This window comes from Phalacrocorax carbo, chromosome 5 (genome assembly GCF_963921805.1).
Source record: "Phalacrocorax carbo chromosome 5, bPhaCar2.1, whole genome shotgun sequence".
Lineage (NCBI taxonomy): Eukaryota > Metazoa > Chordata > Aves > Suliformes > Phalacrocoracidae > Phalacrocorax > Phalacrocorax carbo.
Window position 1 is genome coordinate 41,500,454 of NC_087517.1, and position 19,208 is coordinate 41,519,661.

General features: G+C 43.5%; 1 protein-coding gene across 10 annotated transcripts in view; it reads left to right on the forward strand.

The window, feature by feature from the left end:
- Nucleotides 1-19,208, forward strand: part of COL6A3 (collagen type VI alpha 3 chain) — a 62,960-nt gene that overhangs the window by 7,299 nt on the left and 36,453 nt on the right. For 3 of the 10 annotated variants that reach the window (XM_064452153.1, XM_064452155.1, XM_064452156.1), the window contains exons 1-5: nt 1,851-2,061; nt 5,917-6,519; nt 10,640-11,242; nt 15,287-15,886; nt 17,202-17,768. In XM_064452153.1, coding sequence (XP_064308223.1) covers nt 1,866-2,061; nt 5,917-6,519; nt 10,640-11,242; nt 15,287-15,886; nt 17,202-17,768 — 2,569 coding nt within the window. In that variant the 5' untranslated portion in view covers nt 1,851-1,865. Of the gene's footprint in view, nt 1-428; nt 578-1,443; nt 2,062-5,916; nt 6,520-10,639; nt 11,243-15,286; nt 15,887-17,201; nt 17,769-19,208 lie in introns of those variants that run through there. The other 7 variants (XM_064452162.1, XM_064452154.1, XM_064452158.1 and 4 more) reach the window with 7 other exon arrangements.

A 19,208-nucleotide genomic window follows, 5' to 3' on the forward strand; every position in this document is an offset into this window, starting at 1 on the left:
TTTTGTTAAAAAAAGAATAAAAATAAGGAAGGGCAACATCAAGAGGGAACACATTGGCTGAGACGCTTCAACTGGTCATCCATGGGTGAGGAGGACAGGTGAAAGGCCGTCATATATTATAAGAGTTGGTGGTAGAAACCTAGGCTGACCAGTTTCCTATATATTAGGTATTACCTGGGACAGCATAGTAAGAAGAAAGCCATTGAAGTCCACAGGGGTGATTAAATGCCAGTTATGTGAGTGATTGCTCTTCCAAAGAAATGCTTGCTAGGAAGCAGACTCTGACCGGCATTAAAATATTTTTTTCCAGCTTTAAGTGCCACAAAAGCATTGCAAAACCCACATGGTTTGGTTTTTCTGTCTCATCCCTCATCTGCGCCTGGCCAGCACTGCCACTGTTTCTCACTCTCCCTGTTTTTCTCCCTTAGGTGTCACATTGGGTGCTTTGAAACAAAGAGAATAAAAAGAAAACTCAGATAAAAAACCAAAATGAGGAAACACCAACATTTGTCCTTTGCGGCAATGTTTGGCCTCCTACTCTCGGGCTTTTGCTCAGTTCGTGCCCAGCAGCAAGGAGGTAAGACCCGACTGCTTTACCCGCCTGCGCCCCTGTACAAATGTGCCTGTAGTTCACACCATTTGGTTTTTAACATGCATGTCGATAGTACATTGTGGTTTACCTTCTGCTCCTCAGCTCCCACTTGGCTGAGGGTCCTTTCAGAGCCAGACCTTATCCAATGTCCACAGTGCCTTCCTGAGCATGTTGCTGGCCGGTGGCGTGCCTTTGAGGATGCTCTGCTGGGGACGGGGGTGTGGGATGTGCACCCAGGGTGGCCCCAAGTGGGTTTTCTCCTGGGCAGAGCTGTTTTGCCCTCCCTGCATGTGTAGGAGGGCTTTTTGCAGCGAGAAGAGCACTGCTGCTGACCTGCAGAAAGGCTGTTTCGTTTTTTTAAGAGGAGGCACTGGTGCCTTTTGGACCAGAGCTGGTGTCGCAAGAAGGGGCGAGCACTCAGGCTGCTTAAACTGAGCAGCCCTTCCTTCCTTGAGCACCGCTGCAGAGCCAGCAAAGCTCCGAGTCAGTAAAAAATGAGCAGGAGACAATGGGTGATGAGAAGCTGAGCAAGCCTAAATTCACAAGTGAAGCTGCAGGAGTCTTTGTCTGGCTCAGGGGTGGTGTCCAAACCCGTGTGGCAAGGGTCTGGGAGGGGAGAAGCATCTCTCCTCCCCTTTCCAGGGAAGGGTAGGTCGCATGCTGTCCCTGCGGTGTCAGGGCACTGATGGCTGCCTGGTTTTTCTCCAGCGCTTCTCATTTTGCTGTGGGCGATAGGGGGAAATTAAGCTTCACTTTCACCATTGAAAGAGGTTGTTGGTTGTTTGGGCGAGGAGGAGGCATGCTTGTGCTGACCGATAGAAAATCCTAAACCCCCATCTGTTTTTTTAAAGCTATCAAAACCGTTGCTGTGGCTGATATAATATTTCTAGTGGATTCCTCTTGGAGCATTGGGAAGGAACATTTCCAACTTGTTCGAGAGTTTCTGTATGATGTTGTAAAAGCTTTAGATGTGGGAGGAAATGATTTTCGCTTTGCCCTGGTCCAGTTCAGCGGAAACCCCCACACAGAGTTCCAGTTAAATACCTACCCCTCTACCCAAGACGTCCTTTCCCATATTGCCAACATGCCTTACATGGGGGGAGGCACCAAGACTGGAAAAGGATTAGAGTACCTAATCGAGAACCATCTCACTAAAGCTGCTGGAAGCAGAGCCAGTGAAGGCGTCCCACAGGTTATTATAGTGTTAACGGATGGACGATCCCAGGATGATGTGGCTCTGCCATCATCTGTCCTTAAATCGGCCCATGTAAACATGTTTGCGGTCGGCGTGCAGGATGCAGTGGAAGGGGAGTTAAAGGAAATAGCAAGTGAACCCTTCAATATGCACCTTTTCAACGTAGAGAATTTTACCGCTCTCCATGGCATAGTTGGAGACTTAGTGGTGAGTGTCCATTCATCCATGACTCCAGAAAAGGCTGGGGCCAAAGGACTGGTTAAAGACATCACAGGTAATGGCTGACTGCTGATGGCTCCCATCAGCATGGTATCTGCTGGCATTGTGCTGTTTAAAGCCTTTGTAGGGGCAAGACTGAGATGGATGTCCAGAGGTTTAAAAACAAAGGTTTGAAGCGTGTGGCCCCACGTTTGTAGCTATCGAGCGTGCCATTGTTTGCAGAGCCAGCTGTCATCACTGCCAGAGCTGCTAGGGGGTAGCGCAGGAGCCCTTGGATGAGCAGCGGCCCGTTGTGGCCATTCTTTTGCTTCCATTGCATGGAAATACAAATGTAGACAGCTCTGCAGGGTTATAAAATTGCCCCATCCTATCCACTCCCAAGGCAAGGAAACGGGATGAACACACCAGCCATGATGGTGACCCTTTGGGGTCCTGACCGAAAACCATCAGGAAACCAAGACAGTCGCTGCTAGCTGTGGGAGCACCATGTGGGATTTCCCCTTGCAGTTAGCGGAGGAGATAGGAGATAGGCTACTCCAGAAAGCCACATTCCTGGTTGAAGACAGCAAAAGCAGTTCAGTGGAGAACTCTCTGCTGAAACCCCAACCCTGAGCCTGACCTTAGTATCTCTCCTTATCTGCTTGGAGAAGGTGTGTGGTTGGAGAGTCCCTTTTGCAGTGCCACCCAAATACCTTCTTTACAAGCTGATGGCTTCCACCTGCTGGAGTGCTGGACTCTTCCCATAACTGAAAGCTCTCTGCAAACCGTGTTGGCTTCAACAGCTCTGTGCTGATCGCAAGCTGGGGCCCAATTTTCCTGGGGAAAAAAAAGACAGTCTTCTTCCGTCCCTTCTCTGTTTATGAAATTTCAGCATGGAAAGGACCTTCTGAGCAGCTTTGTTGTGTTTCAAAACAGAAGACCCAGAGGTCAAACCTTTCTTTTTATTCCTGAGACTCCATCTGATGGTCAATAGCTTGTGGGGTGATGTAAGGCAACGGCAGTGTAATGAGGCAGTGTAACATTAATCCCCCTGTGTTGTCTTGCCTGATTAACCCTCACGCCAGCCCCACTGGGTGCTCTCCATCACTGCATGACACCGAGCAACACCAAAAGGCTGTGCTCACGTGTGTTTTTATTCTGCAAAGTGCTTGACAGGGCAAATATCCAGATCATGTGAAAGCCACAGGGAAGAAAAGCAGCTGCCCCAGAGAGATGACATAAAGTTCACTAGTTCTAAGAAAATCATGTAAATATATGTGGAAAATAAATGTCATACCCAACCTGCTGTTGGTGTATACAACAGCTGAAGTGGCTGTTCGGCATCTTCACCATGAAGGATGCCAGTGCTTCCCTGTTGAAATCAATAGGCAAACTGGTGTTTGGTGGCTGGCTGTCCTCCTCTGGGGTATGTCAGCAGGTAACTGCACAGAGTACATAAACATCTGCAGTCACAGACATTTTTTTAAAAGCTTTAAAGGCAAATTCCTACCTCATGTATATCATGCATTTCCAAGTTCATTTCTACTCAGATATATTTTTTGCAAACATTTCCTTCCCCTGCTATAACTCAAATTTAAACTAATCCTGCTGTTGTAGATTTGCCCTTGTGTGACTTGCATGGGCGATCTATGGAGTATCATTAAACATGGGAAAAGATGTTACAGGTCCTTAACGTTGGATGACAGTAGTGTGCAAAACATGGTATAAATAACTGTTTGCATAAGAGTTTAAGAAGTTATTTATTCAGCTGATATATAGCATTAAAATGTATGAAAATGCCATGGATGTTATGCCAGAAATGAGCCCTAATGTGAAACAGAAATGTAAAAAAGCTCCCAGTCCATCGTACTTCCAGTATAGAGTACCAAAGCTGTTGGTCTGTGGCAATCCCCAGAGCTGACTGGCATAAGTATGAAAGTCAGCCCCAAGTTTGCCCTGATGTATTTGTTAAATCTTAGCTGTCTGTCTCATCTGACCCTCCTTGCTTAGTTGTGTAACAAGCATGCTTTTATTTGTTCTCAGCACCAGCTTGTTCCATGAATGTGCACTGAAATACAAGGTTTTTTTACAGTGATGACAAATTATCCAACACATCTCTTTCATATCTATTTTCTCTCCTGCGGGAGCAACCGGTGCTGCCATGATGACATCCACTGGTCTGAAATTTCATTCCTCAAAACGATGTCCAGTGTATCTAAAGCAGCACTGGGTACAACTGCTTTGAGATTTCCCTTTCATTTATACGATGAAGTAGAATGTGTACATCCCAACTGAAAATGGCACAGTAAAGACAACCCTAAGCACCCCTAAATTTCAGCTCAACGATGGAAAAATAAATCCTGGAGTCTTTTGCAATTCTGAACCATGTTGATATTCTCCAAGCCAACACTGTCTATTGAGTTGGCCCAGGGAAGTGATCATGGCCTGGAGACCTTCTCCTTTGTCATTGGAATTGCAGCATTATTTGAATCTCTTAGTGACCATGCAATATACAAAAATATTTACTAGAAAAGCAACTAAACCGGCAAAAAAAAAAATAAAAAATTGACATCACTGGTTAATAGTAAAGACAGACCGCAGGTTTATTCCTGGCCTTGTTGAACTGCATGCCAGTTTTGCTACTGGTTTCACCTTCAGCTTTCGAAAGTTGAGAGCTGGGTGGGATTTCCAAATGTCACTTGTCATTCCTTTGCAAATAATCTGAAATTTGATTTCTTAACAAGATTGGAGAGTGATAGCATGAAAACATCTGAGCATGCTTTGGGGTTTTCCCTCATCTTTGCATGCACACAGCTCTTGATAACATTGACAGTAAAATCAGTTGAGCAAAAGGAGTAAGAGCAGACACCAGGGCATTTTGGGTCTGCTTCGGTAAGTCTCACAGCAAAAATGCTTCCCCCTCAACAACCATGTTCATGCCATATATAAGTTTTGTTTCATGTGTGTATATTCTCAGCAGATGCTTGCAATCATCTGGGTATGGTCACAACAAATAGAGTTGGATAATTGTGTCATGACTGATTTCATCACACTGTTTTAACCTGATTCTGCATTCCTTGATTGAATATCCAGAGTCCATGTGAAAAATATAGACCAGACCCCTCTATTGATGATCAATGCATCTTTGTGCAAAAGCAAGGCAATTTTTGTGTGGCACAGGTTGACAATTGTGTGGGTCAGCTTGCTGGACAAATACCATCGTGTGTACGTTGGCAGCTGGTAAAAGAGTTACAGTGCAAGAATAATAACCAAAACCTTTTCAATTATTTCTAACAAATACTTTTCAAATAATAATCCATGGTGGTGGAAGAAGCCAATATATTCAGCCACTGATTTTAACCAGCAAAATAGCAGAATTGCAACAGAGAGGCTGAAATCTTCCATGCATCCAGTAAATGGCTTTTTTTCTTTCCCCTCCCCCTACCTAAAAGAAAAAAAAAAAGAAGACACTGCAATAAGAAAGCCTCCTACAAATATTACTGTCCTCACTTGCCATCTTCAGGGTGAATTATCACCAAAATCCACATTTTGCTTTTGGCTCTGTCTAAATATTTGGACAGTACTGATCACTGATGGAATGGATCTAGATTTCCAAAAATTATATTTTGCCAAGATTTCTCCTCGCATGCCAATAATGCTGACCCCCATGTAGCTGCAGACACTGGCTCAGGCTGTGTCCACTCACGCCATCTCTTGATGGGTGGCGGATGCTGCCAGGGTGGGGCTAGGAGTTCATATTCAATCAGAATGCAGAACTAAGAGGCAAACATCACCTCCTCAGTAAACATGTGTTTTGTTTTCTCATTTTCGTGTTTCTTACTGGTTTTCCAAGAAACATGTCAGAACACTGTACAACCGCATGTAATCACTCATTTTAATGCTTTCACCTTTTGCATTTCTTTTTTTAAAGCTCAAGAGTCTGCTGACCTTATTTTCCTTATTGACGGATCAAACAACATCGGAAGTGTCAATTTTCAAGCCATACGTGATTTCCTTGTAAATTTGATTGAAAGCCTCAGAGTTGGAGCTCAGCAAATACACATTGGGGTGGTGCAGTATAGTGATCAACCCAGAACCGAGTTCGCTTTGAACAGCTACTCCACAAAAGCGGATGTTCTGGATGCCGTGAAGGCACTTAGTTTCCGCGGTGGCGAGGAAGCGAACACCGGTGCGGCACTGGAGTTTGTGGTGGAGAAACTCTTCACCCAGGCGGGAGGCAGCAGGATAGAGGAAGCAGTGCCTCAGATTTTAGTGCTGATAAGTGGTGGAGAGTCTAGTGATGATATCCGAGAGGGCTTGTTAGCGGTGAAGCAAGCTAGTATATTTTCGTTTAGCATTGGGGTCCTGAATGCTGACAGTGCAGAGCTGCAGCAGATTGCTACTGATGGAAGCTTCGCATTTACTGCCCTGGATATCCGTAACCTTGATGCTCTTCGAGAATTATTACTGCCCAACATTGTTGGAGTGGCCCAAAGACTCATTTTGTTAGAGACCCCAACCATTGTGACTGAAGGTATGTATGCCTTTCTAGACTGTTGCATTTCGATGAATCAATGAATGAATGAGCTGTTGCAAGCTTTAAAAGCATATTTTTTTTTAATTTGAAATTTTTTTATTTTTAAAATGCATCTCTCTGATCCGGTTATGGAGAAACAATCAGAAAGACAAATCGTCCTGTGGCTAATGTGCAGAAACTCATTTGCCCAGTGTGTAATTTTTTGAAAATTGGGAGGTTTTGTGTCAATAACTGTCATGGCATGGGGTTTTAAAGGATACAAGCAGAGTATAAAAAAAGCTCGTATAATCCTTACTGGGGTATCTAAGCACCCCAGGGGTAAATACTGCAGCACTGTCAGTTCTGAAAACATTTGTCACATAAGCTTACATGTCAGTTGAATGTGTCATGAGAGTGAAATTTGACTGGTGAAGCTATTGGGATGTTAAATGGATCCCTATTTCAGAGAGTTGAAGTTATCAGCTTGCTAAAACAGGAAAATTCTGTACCTCATTTAAACTGTGCACTGTCCTTGGGAAAAGGGTGAAATTCCTGTGTTGTTGAACTTAAAAGCAAAACAGCTCTTTCTTTCTTTTGAAGTGAAATCCCTACTTTGCTACCATACATTTCCCTTCAATCCATAAGCTGAGAAAGTTTACAGCTCTCCATGAGACCATGGGAAATGAAAACATAGGTGTCAATATTCCACTTAGGTCACTTTATCACTCTTAAGTCCCCATTGACATTATTTCTGGACTGGCATTAGCTTGGGTGCAGTAGAATAATTAATATCTTGATTTATGGAGGAAGTAGGTGATTAAAAGTTTCTTACCCTATGGTTTTATGACTAAGTCAAATTTACTGATAGAGAGGCTTTATGAAAGACACATGTCGTATTTCAGAGGCCCCTGGAAAGGGCCAGGCTGGAGCTGCTGGACTTAATTACCAGGACACTTAATGCAAACAACACTTTTAGGATCCAAGTGCCAGTCTGGAGTTCTGAACATACTGTTCAACTCACGATGTATGTTGACATACAAAACTGTATTCCAGATGTCTTCACTGGTCTATGTCTAAACATGATTGCTATCCCGTGGCTCAAATCAAAGGGAGGAATATGCCTAAAAGATCATTTTATGACCTTGCCTTGATTATTTCGGGAAAGAACATAAAGATCTTTTGCTTGTAGCACCCCACAAGAACCATATTTAGCTGAATAAGCTGAAGTCGCACGTCTAGCGAAAACGTGCTTGCCAGGACCCATGCAAGTCAGTGGAAAACCTCTCTTCCTGCCCCTCTGACTTTTAATAGTTTGAATGGCAAGATTAAAAATGTTGGTACATTTGATTTCATCTGCACTTGCATATTTTTCACTTAAAATGCCAGCTTATTTGTAAAAAGTACCACAGGAGGATCAGCCTGTGCAATTACATATAGCTAGACATGCTAAATGGAGAAGTGGGTATTTTCAAATGAGCTTTAGGGAATTTCCTTTCCCTAGCGTCCACGGAAATTGATTTTGACAGGTCTGCTTGATTCACATCAGTGCCTTGGAAGTCTGCAGCATAAAGCACTGGTTTGGGAGACTCACCACGGCCTGGAAGGGATGCCAAACCCACTGAGGTGCCAAGCGTTCCTGTGAGATACTGGTCACCTTGCTTCACTTTACCTCTCCAGCTGTACGCTAGTTGTCCTGGGATGAATGGATATCTCAAAGTGCCTTTCTGCCTCTTTTCTCCCCTCTCCTTTAGCTACTGGGGGAGCCTGGATGATTTTAGATGAGGCGCTTCACCAAAGATAGCTGAGTTGGCAATGAGGAGGGAACTATGCAGGGCTGGGTTCAATGCTGACACCCTCCAACATTTCCAGCTTTTAGAGTCAAAGATATAATGCTTTGATCCCAAATACTTTGAAATTCCTGGGAGACTTGCCATCAGTTTTACTGGGCTCTGGATCAGACCCTATGAGATGTGTACAGCCTTGCTTAAATGCTTTTGTTTTAATTGCATCCATTGAAATTAGCACTGCGGGGTGTTTCTTCCTGTGGGTTTTGGTTTCAATTCTTGCATTCCTCTTCTCTAAGGAAACATACTGCAGGATTTGAGAGCTGCAAAAAGAATGAGTAGCAGAGGGAATTACTCCTTCCCAGCCTTCCTCATCTTTGCAAAGCCCCTTTGATGCTTCCCACAAACTTCTATATAAAGTCAAAAGTTTCCAGGGTCTCCATTTTTGGGTATCTAGCTGCTGACAAGCTAAGGAAGCTCTTTGGACATCTCTCCAGGGTGATACAGAGCAGGGATTTCAGCCCTTGTCATCCATTTGGAAAGTTTCCTGTTTTCAGGCCTCTCTTCCTTGGAGTAACTGATGAGGGAAAAAACCTGGCTGGGGAGATGAATGCTGGAAATCATGGCTCTGGGAAAGAGATAGTTAAAACACATCCTTGGTGCTTTGAATAGCTCTGGTTTGACAGACTGGGCAGTCAACTGCAAGGCACCGGCAGCTCACATGAGGCTGTGCCTCAGGGAGGGTACCACCTCATTCGCTTCATGCAGGTTCTCATAATTTTGTGTCTGACAGCACCGAGGTGGGCTATTTTAAGCTTCCAGTTTTGTCAATTGGTCCTTAATCAAACAATTTCCAGCAAGACTCTGAGAGGCTTTTGCAAAGGCTTGCACTTGCTGGCGGAGGTGGGTCTCTCGGGGTCCAAGGGCAGAGGGGGCTGCCAAGTTGCAGATGTCATCTCCAGCTCTGAATTGCTCCTTGGGGTAGCCCAATCTCATGGCAATCACCCGTAGTAAGCAACCTGATGGAGGCTGGCCTGTGGGAGCACTGCTTTCTGTGGCCAGCTGGTGTCCAGCCAAGCAGGACTGCAGCCAAAGCTTTGTTCTTTGTTCCAATCCAAAGTAAATAGCCTCCACACAGAGAAGTCCTGATAGGACAAAGGGCTGCCCTTTTCCATCCAGGCAGGATAAGAGAGTGTTTGCTACCCCTTGCCCTGAGACATGAGATCCCGACAATGCTGGGTCTCCTCTTCCGCCAGCGTGTGAGCTGGGTGTAGCAGTGAGCCCAGGAGATGATGGACCTGACACCTTGAATATTGACCCCATCTCAGGAGCTCTTAGGTGGGTGGGCAATTTAAGGACACCAAAAGTCTAATGTAACACAATGATCCACAATGCTCCAGCATAACTTGGCAGCAACATAAGGCTTCCTTTTTCACTTCAATGGCATGAAATCAGGGAGGTGATGATGTGAGTGGGGTTGCCTAAAAGACAGTATTATCTCCCATAATGATTATGTATAATGCTTTTATCATAATGGTATTGGTCTTGGTTTTATTATTTTTTTCATGCACATTTGCTGTACTAAATACAATGATGCTTTGGTTCCAATGCTGCACAACAGGTTTTTTTCCTCCCTAACTGTCTTCCTTCAAACTTAGCCAGCTAACTGGAAAGCTAATTGTGCTCTTTCTGTGTCCTATGCCATCGTCAATAAGAAAGTTTCAGAGATTACAACCTAGAGGAGCCATTTTGTTAAAGGTGTGGCAATCACAATGTAATTCAGCTCTTCCATGACTGGGCTAACTGTGCCAAGAAAAATCATAACTTGTTTTTATTAGATAAGGAATAAGATGTAGGATGTGAAGACCCAAAGTCCAGGTATGTTGAGTAAGTGGAAACTGTTCTCTCTTTGTGTTATTGCTCTTGAGAACCTATTCCTTCTGAGATCAGGCCATGCTTTTGCTCTGGCTCCACTGTGGATAGAGGGAATATAATCTTCTTATTTTATCTCATGTGCCAGCTGAGTGCCAAGATTTCTCCTGATTGTTTGCCTGCCCTTCGTGTTTTGACACATATATGCATTTTAATATTAAGTTTATAAATAATACAATTCTTGCAACTCTTCAACTCTTCTGTGTTTTTAGAAAGGAGAAACATTCAATCAGGTTTCTTATTAGCCTTCTGCTAGAACATAAAAATTAAACTCTGTTTTGAAAGCAAGACCCTTTTATAGGTGTTGAGAGTAAAAGTACTTCAAGCAAACAGTCCTAAACGTTGCTGACTGTTGACATAGAACTGATGTGCAGAGTGTGGTGAAGGCTTCCGCTAACATTATGTTCATATGTTATTTGCAGTTATTGAAGTGAACAAGAAGGATATAGTCTTCCTGATAGATGGCTCAACTGCTTTGGGGACTGGCCCCTTTAACGCAATTCGTGATTTTGTTGCCAAAATTGTCCAAAGGCTGGAGGTTGGACCAGACCTGATCCAAGTCGCGGTGGCGCAGTACGCAAACACTGTGAAGCCAGAGTTTTATTTTAACACTCACCAGAGCAGAAAGGATGTGATGGCTAACGTGAAGAGAATGAAGCTCATGGGTGGTACAGCACTCAACACTGGCTCAGCACTGGACTTTGTGAGGAACAACTTCTTCACCAGAGATGCTGGGTGCAGGATAGAGGAAGGGGTGCTCCCCATGCTGGTTCTCATCACCGGTGGTAAGTCCAGGGATGCTGTTGACCAAGCTGCGGCAGAGATGAAAAGGAACCGGATAGTGATCCTTGCCATTGGGTCGAGAAACGCCGACCTGGCAGAACTTCAAGAAATTGCCCATGAGAGAGATTTTGTGTTCAACCCAAGTGACTTCCGAGTACATCTCATGCAAGCCATTCTTCCTGAAGTGCTGTCACCTATCCGCACACTCTCTGGAGGACTGATTGTCCAAGAACAACCACCAGGTAATTAACGACCTTTTTCTAATTAAGGAGGTATGATTTATATGTTTGTCAACTCTTATTCTATGACATGGAGAGATAGGGGGGAAAAAAGCCTCAAGCACTTGTTTCAGTATAGCTTAATGTTGTCTCTTTGATTTGCAAACTGTGCATGAACAGATCAGTGAATTTGGTAGTGTGGTTGTTGTTACAGTTTTGCCGTTACTTCCTGGAGGTTTTTGTCCCATTCCGTATTTGTCACCAACATTTAAAGACCTGGACATGGAAGATGTGCTTTACTAGTTAGGTACTGAAATTATTCACCGGAGGCTTTTTCTTTCACTTAGGGTTTGTGTAACCTATGAACAGGACACACTGTGAATGTTATAATCTTTTTCCCAATTTGAAAATCATCCCTAGTGGTTATTTGCTCAAGAAAGCTTAAAAGTTTCTTCTGAGTGTAAAGAAAACAAGAAAGTTTGTTCATGGAGATGTTCAGAGAAAGCTAGCCTGACAGTGTTTGACTGAAACTCACTCTTTAAGAACATATTTACAGTTTTCTTACCATTTACTCAGCTCAAGCCCTAAGAGGCATACAAGACTATTGCAGTGTTGATTTTGATTTAATCTGTTTAGAAGATGATCCAAAGTTCTGTGAAGCCAGTGGTTTCTTTTTCTTGGTCTTGCCATTGACATCAGTAGACTTTGGAAGCAATCCAATTGCTAGCTATGTCTTTTGAGGCAGTTTCCCCTGCATTTCAAGAGGTGTTCTAGCTGCACAGAGATTTTATACCAAATTTCTCAGAATTTCTTCCCAACAGAGATGCTTGAGATTGAATTAATCATAGAATCGTAGAATCATAGAATCGTTAAGGTTGGAAAAGACCCTTAAGATCATCGAGTCCACCACTAAATCATATCCTCAAGCACCATGTCTACCCTTCTTTTAAATACCTCCAGGGATGGAGACTTAACCACCTCCCTGGGCAGCCTGTTCCAATGTTTGACAACCCTTTCGGTGAAGAAGTTTTTTCTAATGCCCAACCTAAACTTCCCCTGGTGCAGCTTGAGGCCATTTCCTCTCGTCCTATTGCTTGTTACTAGGGAAAAGAGACTGACCCCTGTCTCACTACAACCTCCTTTCAGGTAGTTGTAGAGAGCGATAAGGTCTCCCCTCAGCCTCCTCTTCTCCAGGCTAAACAACCCCAGCTCCCTCAGCCACTCCTCATAAGACTTGTGTTCCAGACCCTTCACCAACTTCGTTGCCCTTCTCTGGACACACTCCAGTACCTTGATGTCCCTCTTGTAGTGAGGGGCCCAAAACTGAACACAGCACTCAAGGTATGGCCTCACCAGTGCCAAGTACAGGGGCACGGTCACCTCCCTGCTCCTGCTGGCCACACTATCCCTGATACAAGCCAGGATGCTGTTGGCCTTCTTGGCCACCTGGGCACACTGCTGGCTCATTTCCAGCTGGCTGTCAGCCAGCACCCCCAGGTCCTTTTCCTCCAGACAGCTCTCCAGCCACTCCCCCCCAAGCCTGTAGCGTTGCATGGGGCTGTTGTGACCCAAGGGCAGGACCCAGCACTCGGCCTTGTTGAATCTCATACCGTTGGCTCTGGCCCAACGATCCAGCCTGTCCAGGTCCCTCTGTTAGGGCCTTCCTGCCCTCCAGCAGACCGACACTTCTACCCAGCTTGGTGTCATCTGCAAACTTACTGAGGGTGCACTCAATCCCCTCATCCAGATCATCAATGAAGATATTGAACAGGACCGGCCCCAACACTGAGCCCTGGGGAACACCACTCATGATTGGCCGCCAACTGGATTTGTCTCCATTCACTACCACTCTCTGGGCTCGGCTGTCCAGCCAGTTTTTAACCCAGCACAGAGTGCACTTGTCCAAGCCGTGAGCACCCAGCTTCTCCAGGAGAATGCTGTGGGAGACAGTGTCAAAGGCCTTACTAAAGTCCAAGTAGACAACGTCCACAGCCTTCCCCTCATCCACTAAGTGAGTCACCTTATCATAGGAGATCAGGTTGTGCTACATCATATTTGAACCTTGTATTTCTGTCTCATGGCATATAAACATTAGAAAAAGAGGACTTCTTCCAGCTCCCAGTAAGGTCAATAGTGAGGTTCCCATTGCCTTAAAAGGGTGTCAAACCATGCCCATATTTTTTCTAGTTTCTCCAAGCAATTTAAAATTATAAATCGCAGTGCAAAAGAAACTGAGTTTTTGGAAAGGGTCCTTAAAGAATTAAAGTCTATGACTGATCTACGTGAAGAGCAGATATTTTCAAATCAGTTTGCCAATCCTTGTCCTTAATTAAGATGAATATCACGGGACTTTTCATTTAATAAGCTTTTTTTCAGAATGTGTTTCCTGCTAATACAGTTTTGCATGGCTATACACCAAACTTGACATTTTTATTTTTCGATGTAAATTAAAAATGTTCCTCTACTTCTTTGTTCTTTAAAGCTCATTCATGCAGCTTCTCTTTTTTTCCAGTCCTTTTGTTCTACTGTACTCACAGCTATTCACATACACAATAAGCAAGAAATCATATCCTACTCCATAAAATGATTATTCTTAGTAACATAACTGATTTTGACACCGGGCTGTCTGTTACTTTTGAACTAGATATTGTCTTACCCTGAGCCTTGAATGGCACTTTTCTAGGAAAAATTAAAAATGCAGAAAACCAAGACAATTTGTAAAATCTGAGAGCAATGTCTGTACTCCAAAGAGTCTGTTTCTCCCTTTTGGTTTTAATATCTCAGTATTTATATATTTTATATATAGGACAGCAAACTTACACGGACAAAGCAAGCTAGACGGATAGATTAATATAGCCATATACCCATAGGTAAATGCTCTAAACAGAAAGATAGTGAACAGAGTTAGCAATGTGCATAAATATATTCTCAAATTACTTATTTGGAGGAAGTCATCTGGGGGGATGCACTGGATGAGCCCACTCATCAGTTCTCTGAGTTCATATTTAAAGTTTTGGCATTTTGATCTGACTTCTGGACATGACATGTTCAGAGAAAAAAAGCACAGGGGGATGATCCTGTGGTGTCTTTAGGATGACATTGCAGATCTGTGTCTTGGGGCTCAGATGCTGGGAGAGAGCCCAGGAAGGATTTAACCTTTAAAAAGGAGCCAAGAACCAGCTGGTTACTGCCAAAAGTGGGAAATTTCTCCCCCTTCAACAGCCCACAAAATGGTTGCCTTATCTGCAGCCATCAAAATGCAGTTTTCTGCATTAAATGCAGATATCAAAAAAGCAGGTGTCTCAGGCAGCCATTGCAGCCTTTTCTAGACCAGATTTTCTAAGCCTATTAGTAAAAGCTATTTTTAATATCCACTCAAAATACCAACCAAATTGGTGACTTGGCAGAAGTGTTTTCCCATGCAAGTGGAGCCTAACTCTATGCCACAGGCCAGCCGCTGCTGGCTGCACAGCATGACCATAGAAGTTAGTTACTGCAGGGCAGGACATGGTTCGCTACATCTAGGGCTGCATAGGAGCATCCCCTTGGAACAGGTGATTGATTAATAAGGGGATGATCGTACTGGGTGTCAAAGCACACTTTAGGTGCCAGAAAGCATAAATGTTCCATAAAGCTTTGTTAGAAAGCCCTGAGTAAATAAGGGGTGGCTTGCAGATAAAGAAGGTGTCTATAGGTGTAATTCAGTGTTGGTCCACCAAAATCAGCGAAGCTGCCTTTTGCCAGCTAAGGATCTGGCCCAGAGAGCGCAACTCTGGCATTAGCAGCTGTTGAAAATGTGTGCCATGACAGAGGCTGAGCCTGTTGATAAATCTGACATTTAAAAGACTTTTAAATACAAATCAGGAACCTCTCCTGTCCAATTTAGTAATTTCCAGCAAGGTCCTTGTTAATTCTGTGCTGATCACACCCTTTCTCTTCTCTTTTTCTCCTCTCTTCCTCCTAACAAGGTTTACATGCGTGTACAGCATACGCTGTATGCACACATGAAAAAAAAATCTATTTTTGTTTTCTGTGATGTCTCATGTTATTTTCTGTGCTCTACTGCAGTTCAAGTAACCAAAAGGGATATCATCTTTCTTTTGGATGGATCACTCAACGTCGGAAATGCCAACTTCCCCTTTGTGCGTGACTTTGTTGCCACCCTAGTTAACTACCTTGATGTCGGCAGTGACAAAATGCGAGTTGGCTTAGTGCAATTTAGCGACACTCCTAAAACTGAGTTCTTTCTATACTCATACCAAACCAAATCAGACATAATTCAACGTTTGGGGCAGCTGAGGCCCAAGGGGGGGTCAGTGCTGAACACTGGCTCTGCACTGAACTTTGTGCTTTCAAATCACTTCACGGAAGCTGGTGGGAGCAGAATAAATGAACAAGTGCCGCAGGTCCTAGTCCTGGTGATGGCAGGGAGGTCTGCCGATCCCTTCTTGCAAGTTTCCAATGAATTAGCTCGGGCTGGAGTGCTGACTTTTGCTGTTGGAGTTAGGAGTGCCGATAAGGCAGAACTTGAACAGATTGCCTTTAATCCAAGAATGGTATATTTTATGGATGATTTCAGTGCTCTGGCAGCTTTACCCCAGGAGTTAAATAAGCCTATAACAACATATGTTAGTGGAGGTGTGGAAGAGGTTCCACTCACCCCAACAGGTAATACCTACCTTCCTTCATGTTGACTGCATTAAGTTTATCTTGTTTCTCTTGACTGTTTGTTCCCAATGTACACCTTCACTTCTGTTCAAGGCCCTGGGTCATCAAAGCAGTTAGGGCTGTGCTTAACCACCAATACGTGGCTTGACACTGGCAGCTCTTAATTTTGTTCAAGTCATTGCTAGCATACTTTAAAGAGCAAAATTTTAAGTCTTTTGGCAGGTTAGGACTGCAGGAGGATCTGAGTGAGTCTATGCCCACCAGTCACTTACTCAGGTGTTCCCTTTCTGTTGCCATAATAATGTCACAACCTGTAAATGCATTGTCTGCACTAGCTCAGGCAATGGGATCATGCACTTTTGGCCACAAGGAGTGGTGCGGAAAAGTTAAAGTCAAAGAGCCAAAGAGCACAGAGGAGCAGAGGTCTAGCCAGGTACAGGTGGCCGAATCCTTCCCAGGAGCCACTTTGTCAAAGTGCTGTTATCAGGCTGTCACAGAGGCTGAATGTTGACCAGATATTCAAAGTTATCCTCCAACATTAAAGGCAAAAGCTGTTGGCAAGTTTAACCCTTTTTAAATAGGTATTTGCTGACTAATTCCCTTATTGTAGCTATGTGTGTATGAAGACATAAGAACAACCAGCATTGCTTAGCATGGAAAGGAGACCATTAAGAGTAATATGAAAGATGTTAAGACACACAGATATGAGATGCTTGGTTTTGCCTTGGATATTCGATGGGATTTAAAGGCCATCAAATGGAAACAAATAAAAGGCTTTTTTTCCTCCCAAAGTCATAACTTGCCTATGGATTTAGATGCTCCTTGTAATGCAGCTGGGAGAAGTACTTTAAGAAAATACAGAAAATGCTTTGTCTGTGTACATATGTAGGAACTAATGTCTGTTAGTTAGCTACTGAGCCTTCAAATAGGAAAAAAACCCAACCCTCCACTGCTGTTATATTTCATGCCTGTATTGTCAGCATATTGTTAGACCATAAACATCACTGGCCCAATATGAAACAGCCTATTTATGATATGACCGGTATGATGCAATACAATATATGGTATGACTATCTGGTGCCTGAATTTATTGAGTCTTAGAATAGAGTTGTCCTTGCTTCCTGCTCCTCCTCAGATGAATAAGTAAAAGGTATTGTTTAGTCTTGTAGCCTTTGAATACTTTGTTAAATGAAAATTACTTGCTTTGCATGTTGAAACACAGGTGATTTGCAGAAAAGTTTCTAGGATGACATTTAAGAAGGAAAATGTCTTCATATCTTTTTTTCCCCTCTTTTCATTTGTGAATTTATTCTAGAAAGCAAGAAAGATATTTTATTCCTGATTGATGGCTCAGCCAACCTCTTGGGTAGCTTTCCTGTCGTCCGGGACTTTGTACACAAAGTAATTTCTGACCTGAACGTGGGTCCCGATGCCACACGAATAGCTGTAGCTCAATTCAGTGACACCATCCAAGTTGAATTTGACTTTGCTGAACTCCCATCTAAGCAAGACATGCTTCTCAAAGTGAAAAGGATGAAGATAAAAACCGGGAAGCAACTGAACATTGGAGCTGCGCTAGATGAAGCTATAAGTAGGCTGTTTGTGAAGGAAGCTGGAAGCAGGATCGAAGAAGGGGTTCCTCAGTTTTTGGTCCTCCTTGCTGCTGGGAGATCAACCGATGATGTGGAGCAACCGTCAAATGCTCTGAAGCAAACTGGAGTTGTGACCTTTGCTATAAAAGCCAAAAATGCTGACCCTGTAGAGCTGGAAAGGATCGTTTACGCCCCACAATTCATTCTGAATGTTGACTCCCTTCCTCAGATTTCAGAGCTTCAGCCAAACATAGTCAACCTGTTGAAAACTGTCCAGCTTCAGCCAACAGGTACAGCGACCCCCGGGGTTTCCAAAGGCTGAAAGACACCACTTATATGCCCCACTCAATTTGGTAACTGGGGCAACTGGGTCTGGTGACGTTTAAAACGATTTTGTAGAAACTGATATTGTACTTGGATTTTCCTGTGGTCAGACCCTGATCCAGCAAAGCATTAAGGTCCAAACTGAATTTTAAAGATGAGTAAGGAAAAAGCCTTTTGTTCAGCTGCAAGAACTGCAGTAGATGCTGTTACCAGTGTGCAAAACATGGTACAAACCTAAAATAACAGAAAGCCATTGTCCAAGAGATCTTGCATAAATTGATGTGCAATGCTGGGCAAGGGCTAGAAGAAGCAAATAAAGGCTTGTCCTGATTTGTCTTTCCATCCTCCCTTTTCTGGAGGAGTGGTAGGGAGTAAGGAGTACTGCAGTGTGCTGGATTCTCTCTTGCTCCTTACAGGATATGACGGCAGTTTCTACATTTTGTACTTACGCACCAATAAATTAAATGCTTTTGGCTCAGTTACCATTACAAGCTCAGTAGATGAGTATGGATTAATTGAAGAATTAAAAAAAATTGTAAAAAGAATCACACAACCACAATTATAAATTCACACTGCAGTACTGGAAATTATGCATGTCCAGCTGTGTGGTTTCCTGAGGCAGCCCTAATTTGAGAATTAACCTGTCTCCCAACAGCAGGTGGGGACAAGGAAAAGTGTAATAACATCTACATCATCTCTCTGTAAAAGTCCTGGGCAGATGGACTTAGAATCATAGAAACATAAAAAAGAAATAGGGCTGGAAGAGATCTCATGGTGCCATCTGCTACATACCCTTGTGCCCAACAGGATCTTCTTGTCCAGAGCCAGCTGACATTGGTCTAATCTGTTCTGAAAACCATCCAGTGGAGGAGATTTCCCAGTCTCCATAATCAATCTGTTCAATTGCTTTTATCTGTATCAGTAGATACTTTTCCTTAGTGTCAAACGTCTGCCTTCCTGATCATAGTTTAAGCTTTTACATCTTACATCTCCTTCAACTCAAGAAGGATACAGATGTCAGCCCTTTCCCATGTTTTGTATGACAACCTTCCATTTATTTTAAGCTTGCTAGTTACATTAAGCTTGTCATGGTTCTCATGTCACCAGCTGTGTACCTGGCTCATTTAATCTTTCCTTACAGGTCTTGTAGGTTTTCTACCTTTTCACCATTGTATCTCCAATGTCAGCCTGCTCCAAGTGACCAGAGTAACAATGGTGTCCCCTGGTCATCTCTTACCCCATCCTGTTCATACAGAGTCATTGCCCTTCCCATATTGTGCATCTTCTACCTCAACACAGACTAGTGCAACTAGTGCTCTTGAATTGCATCCTCCCTTTTCAAACCATTTCTGTCTTGTGAAGATAATTTTGAATCCCTCTGACCACCAAGTACTGTGAATAATTGT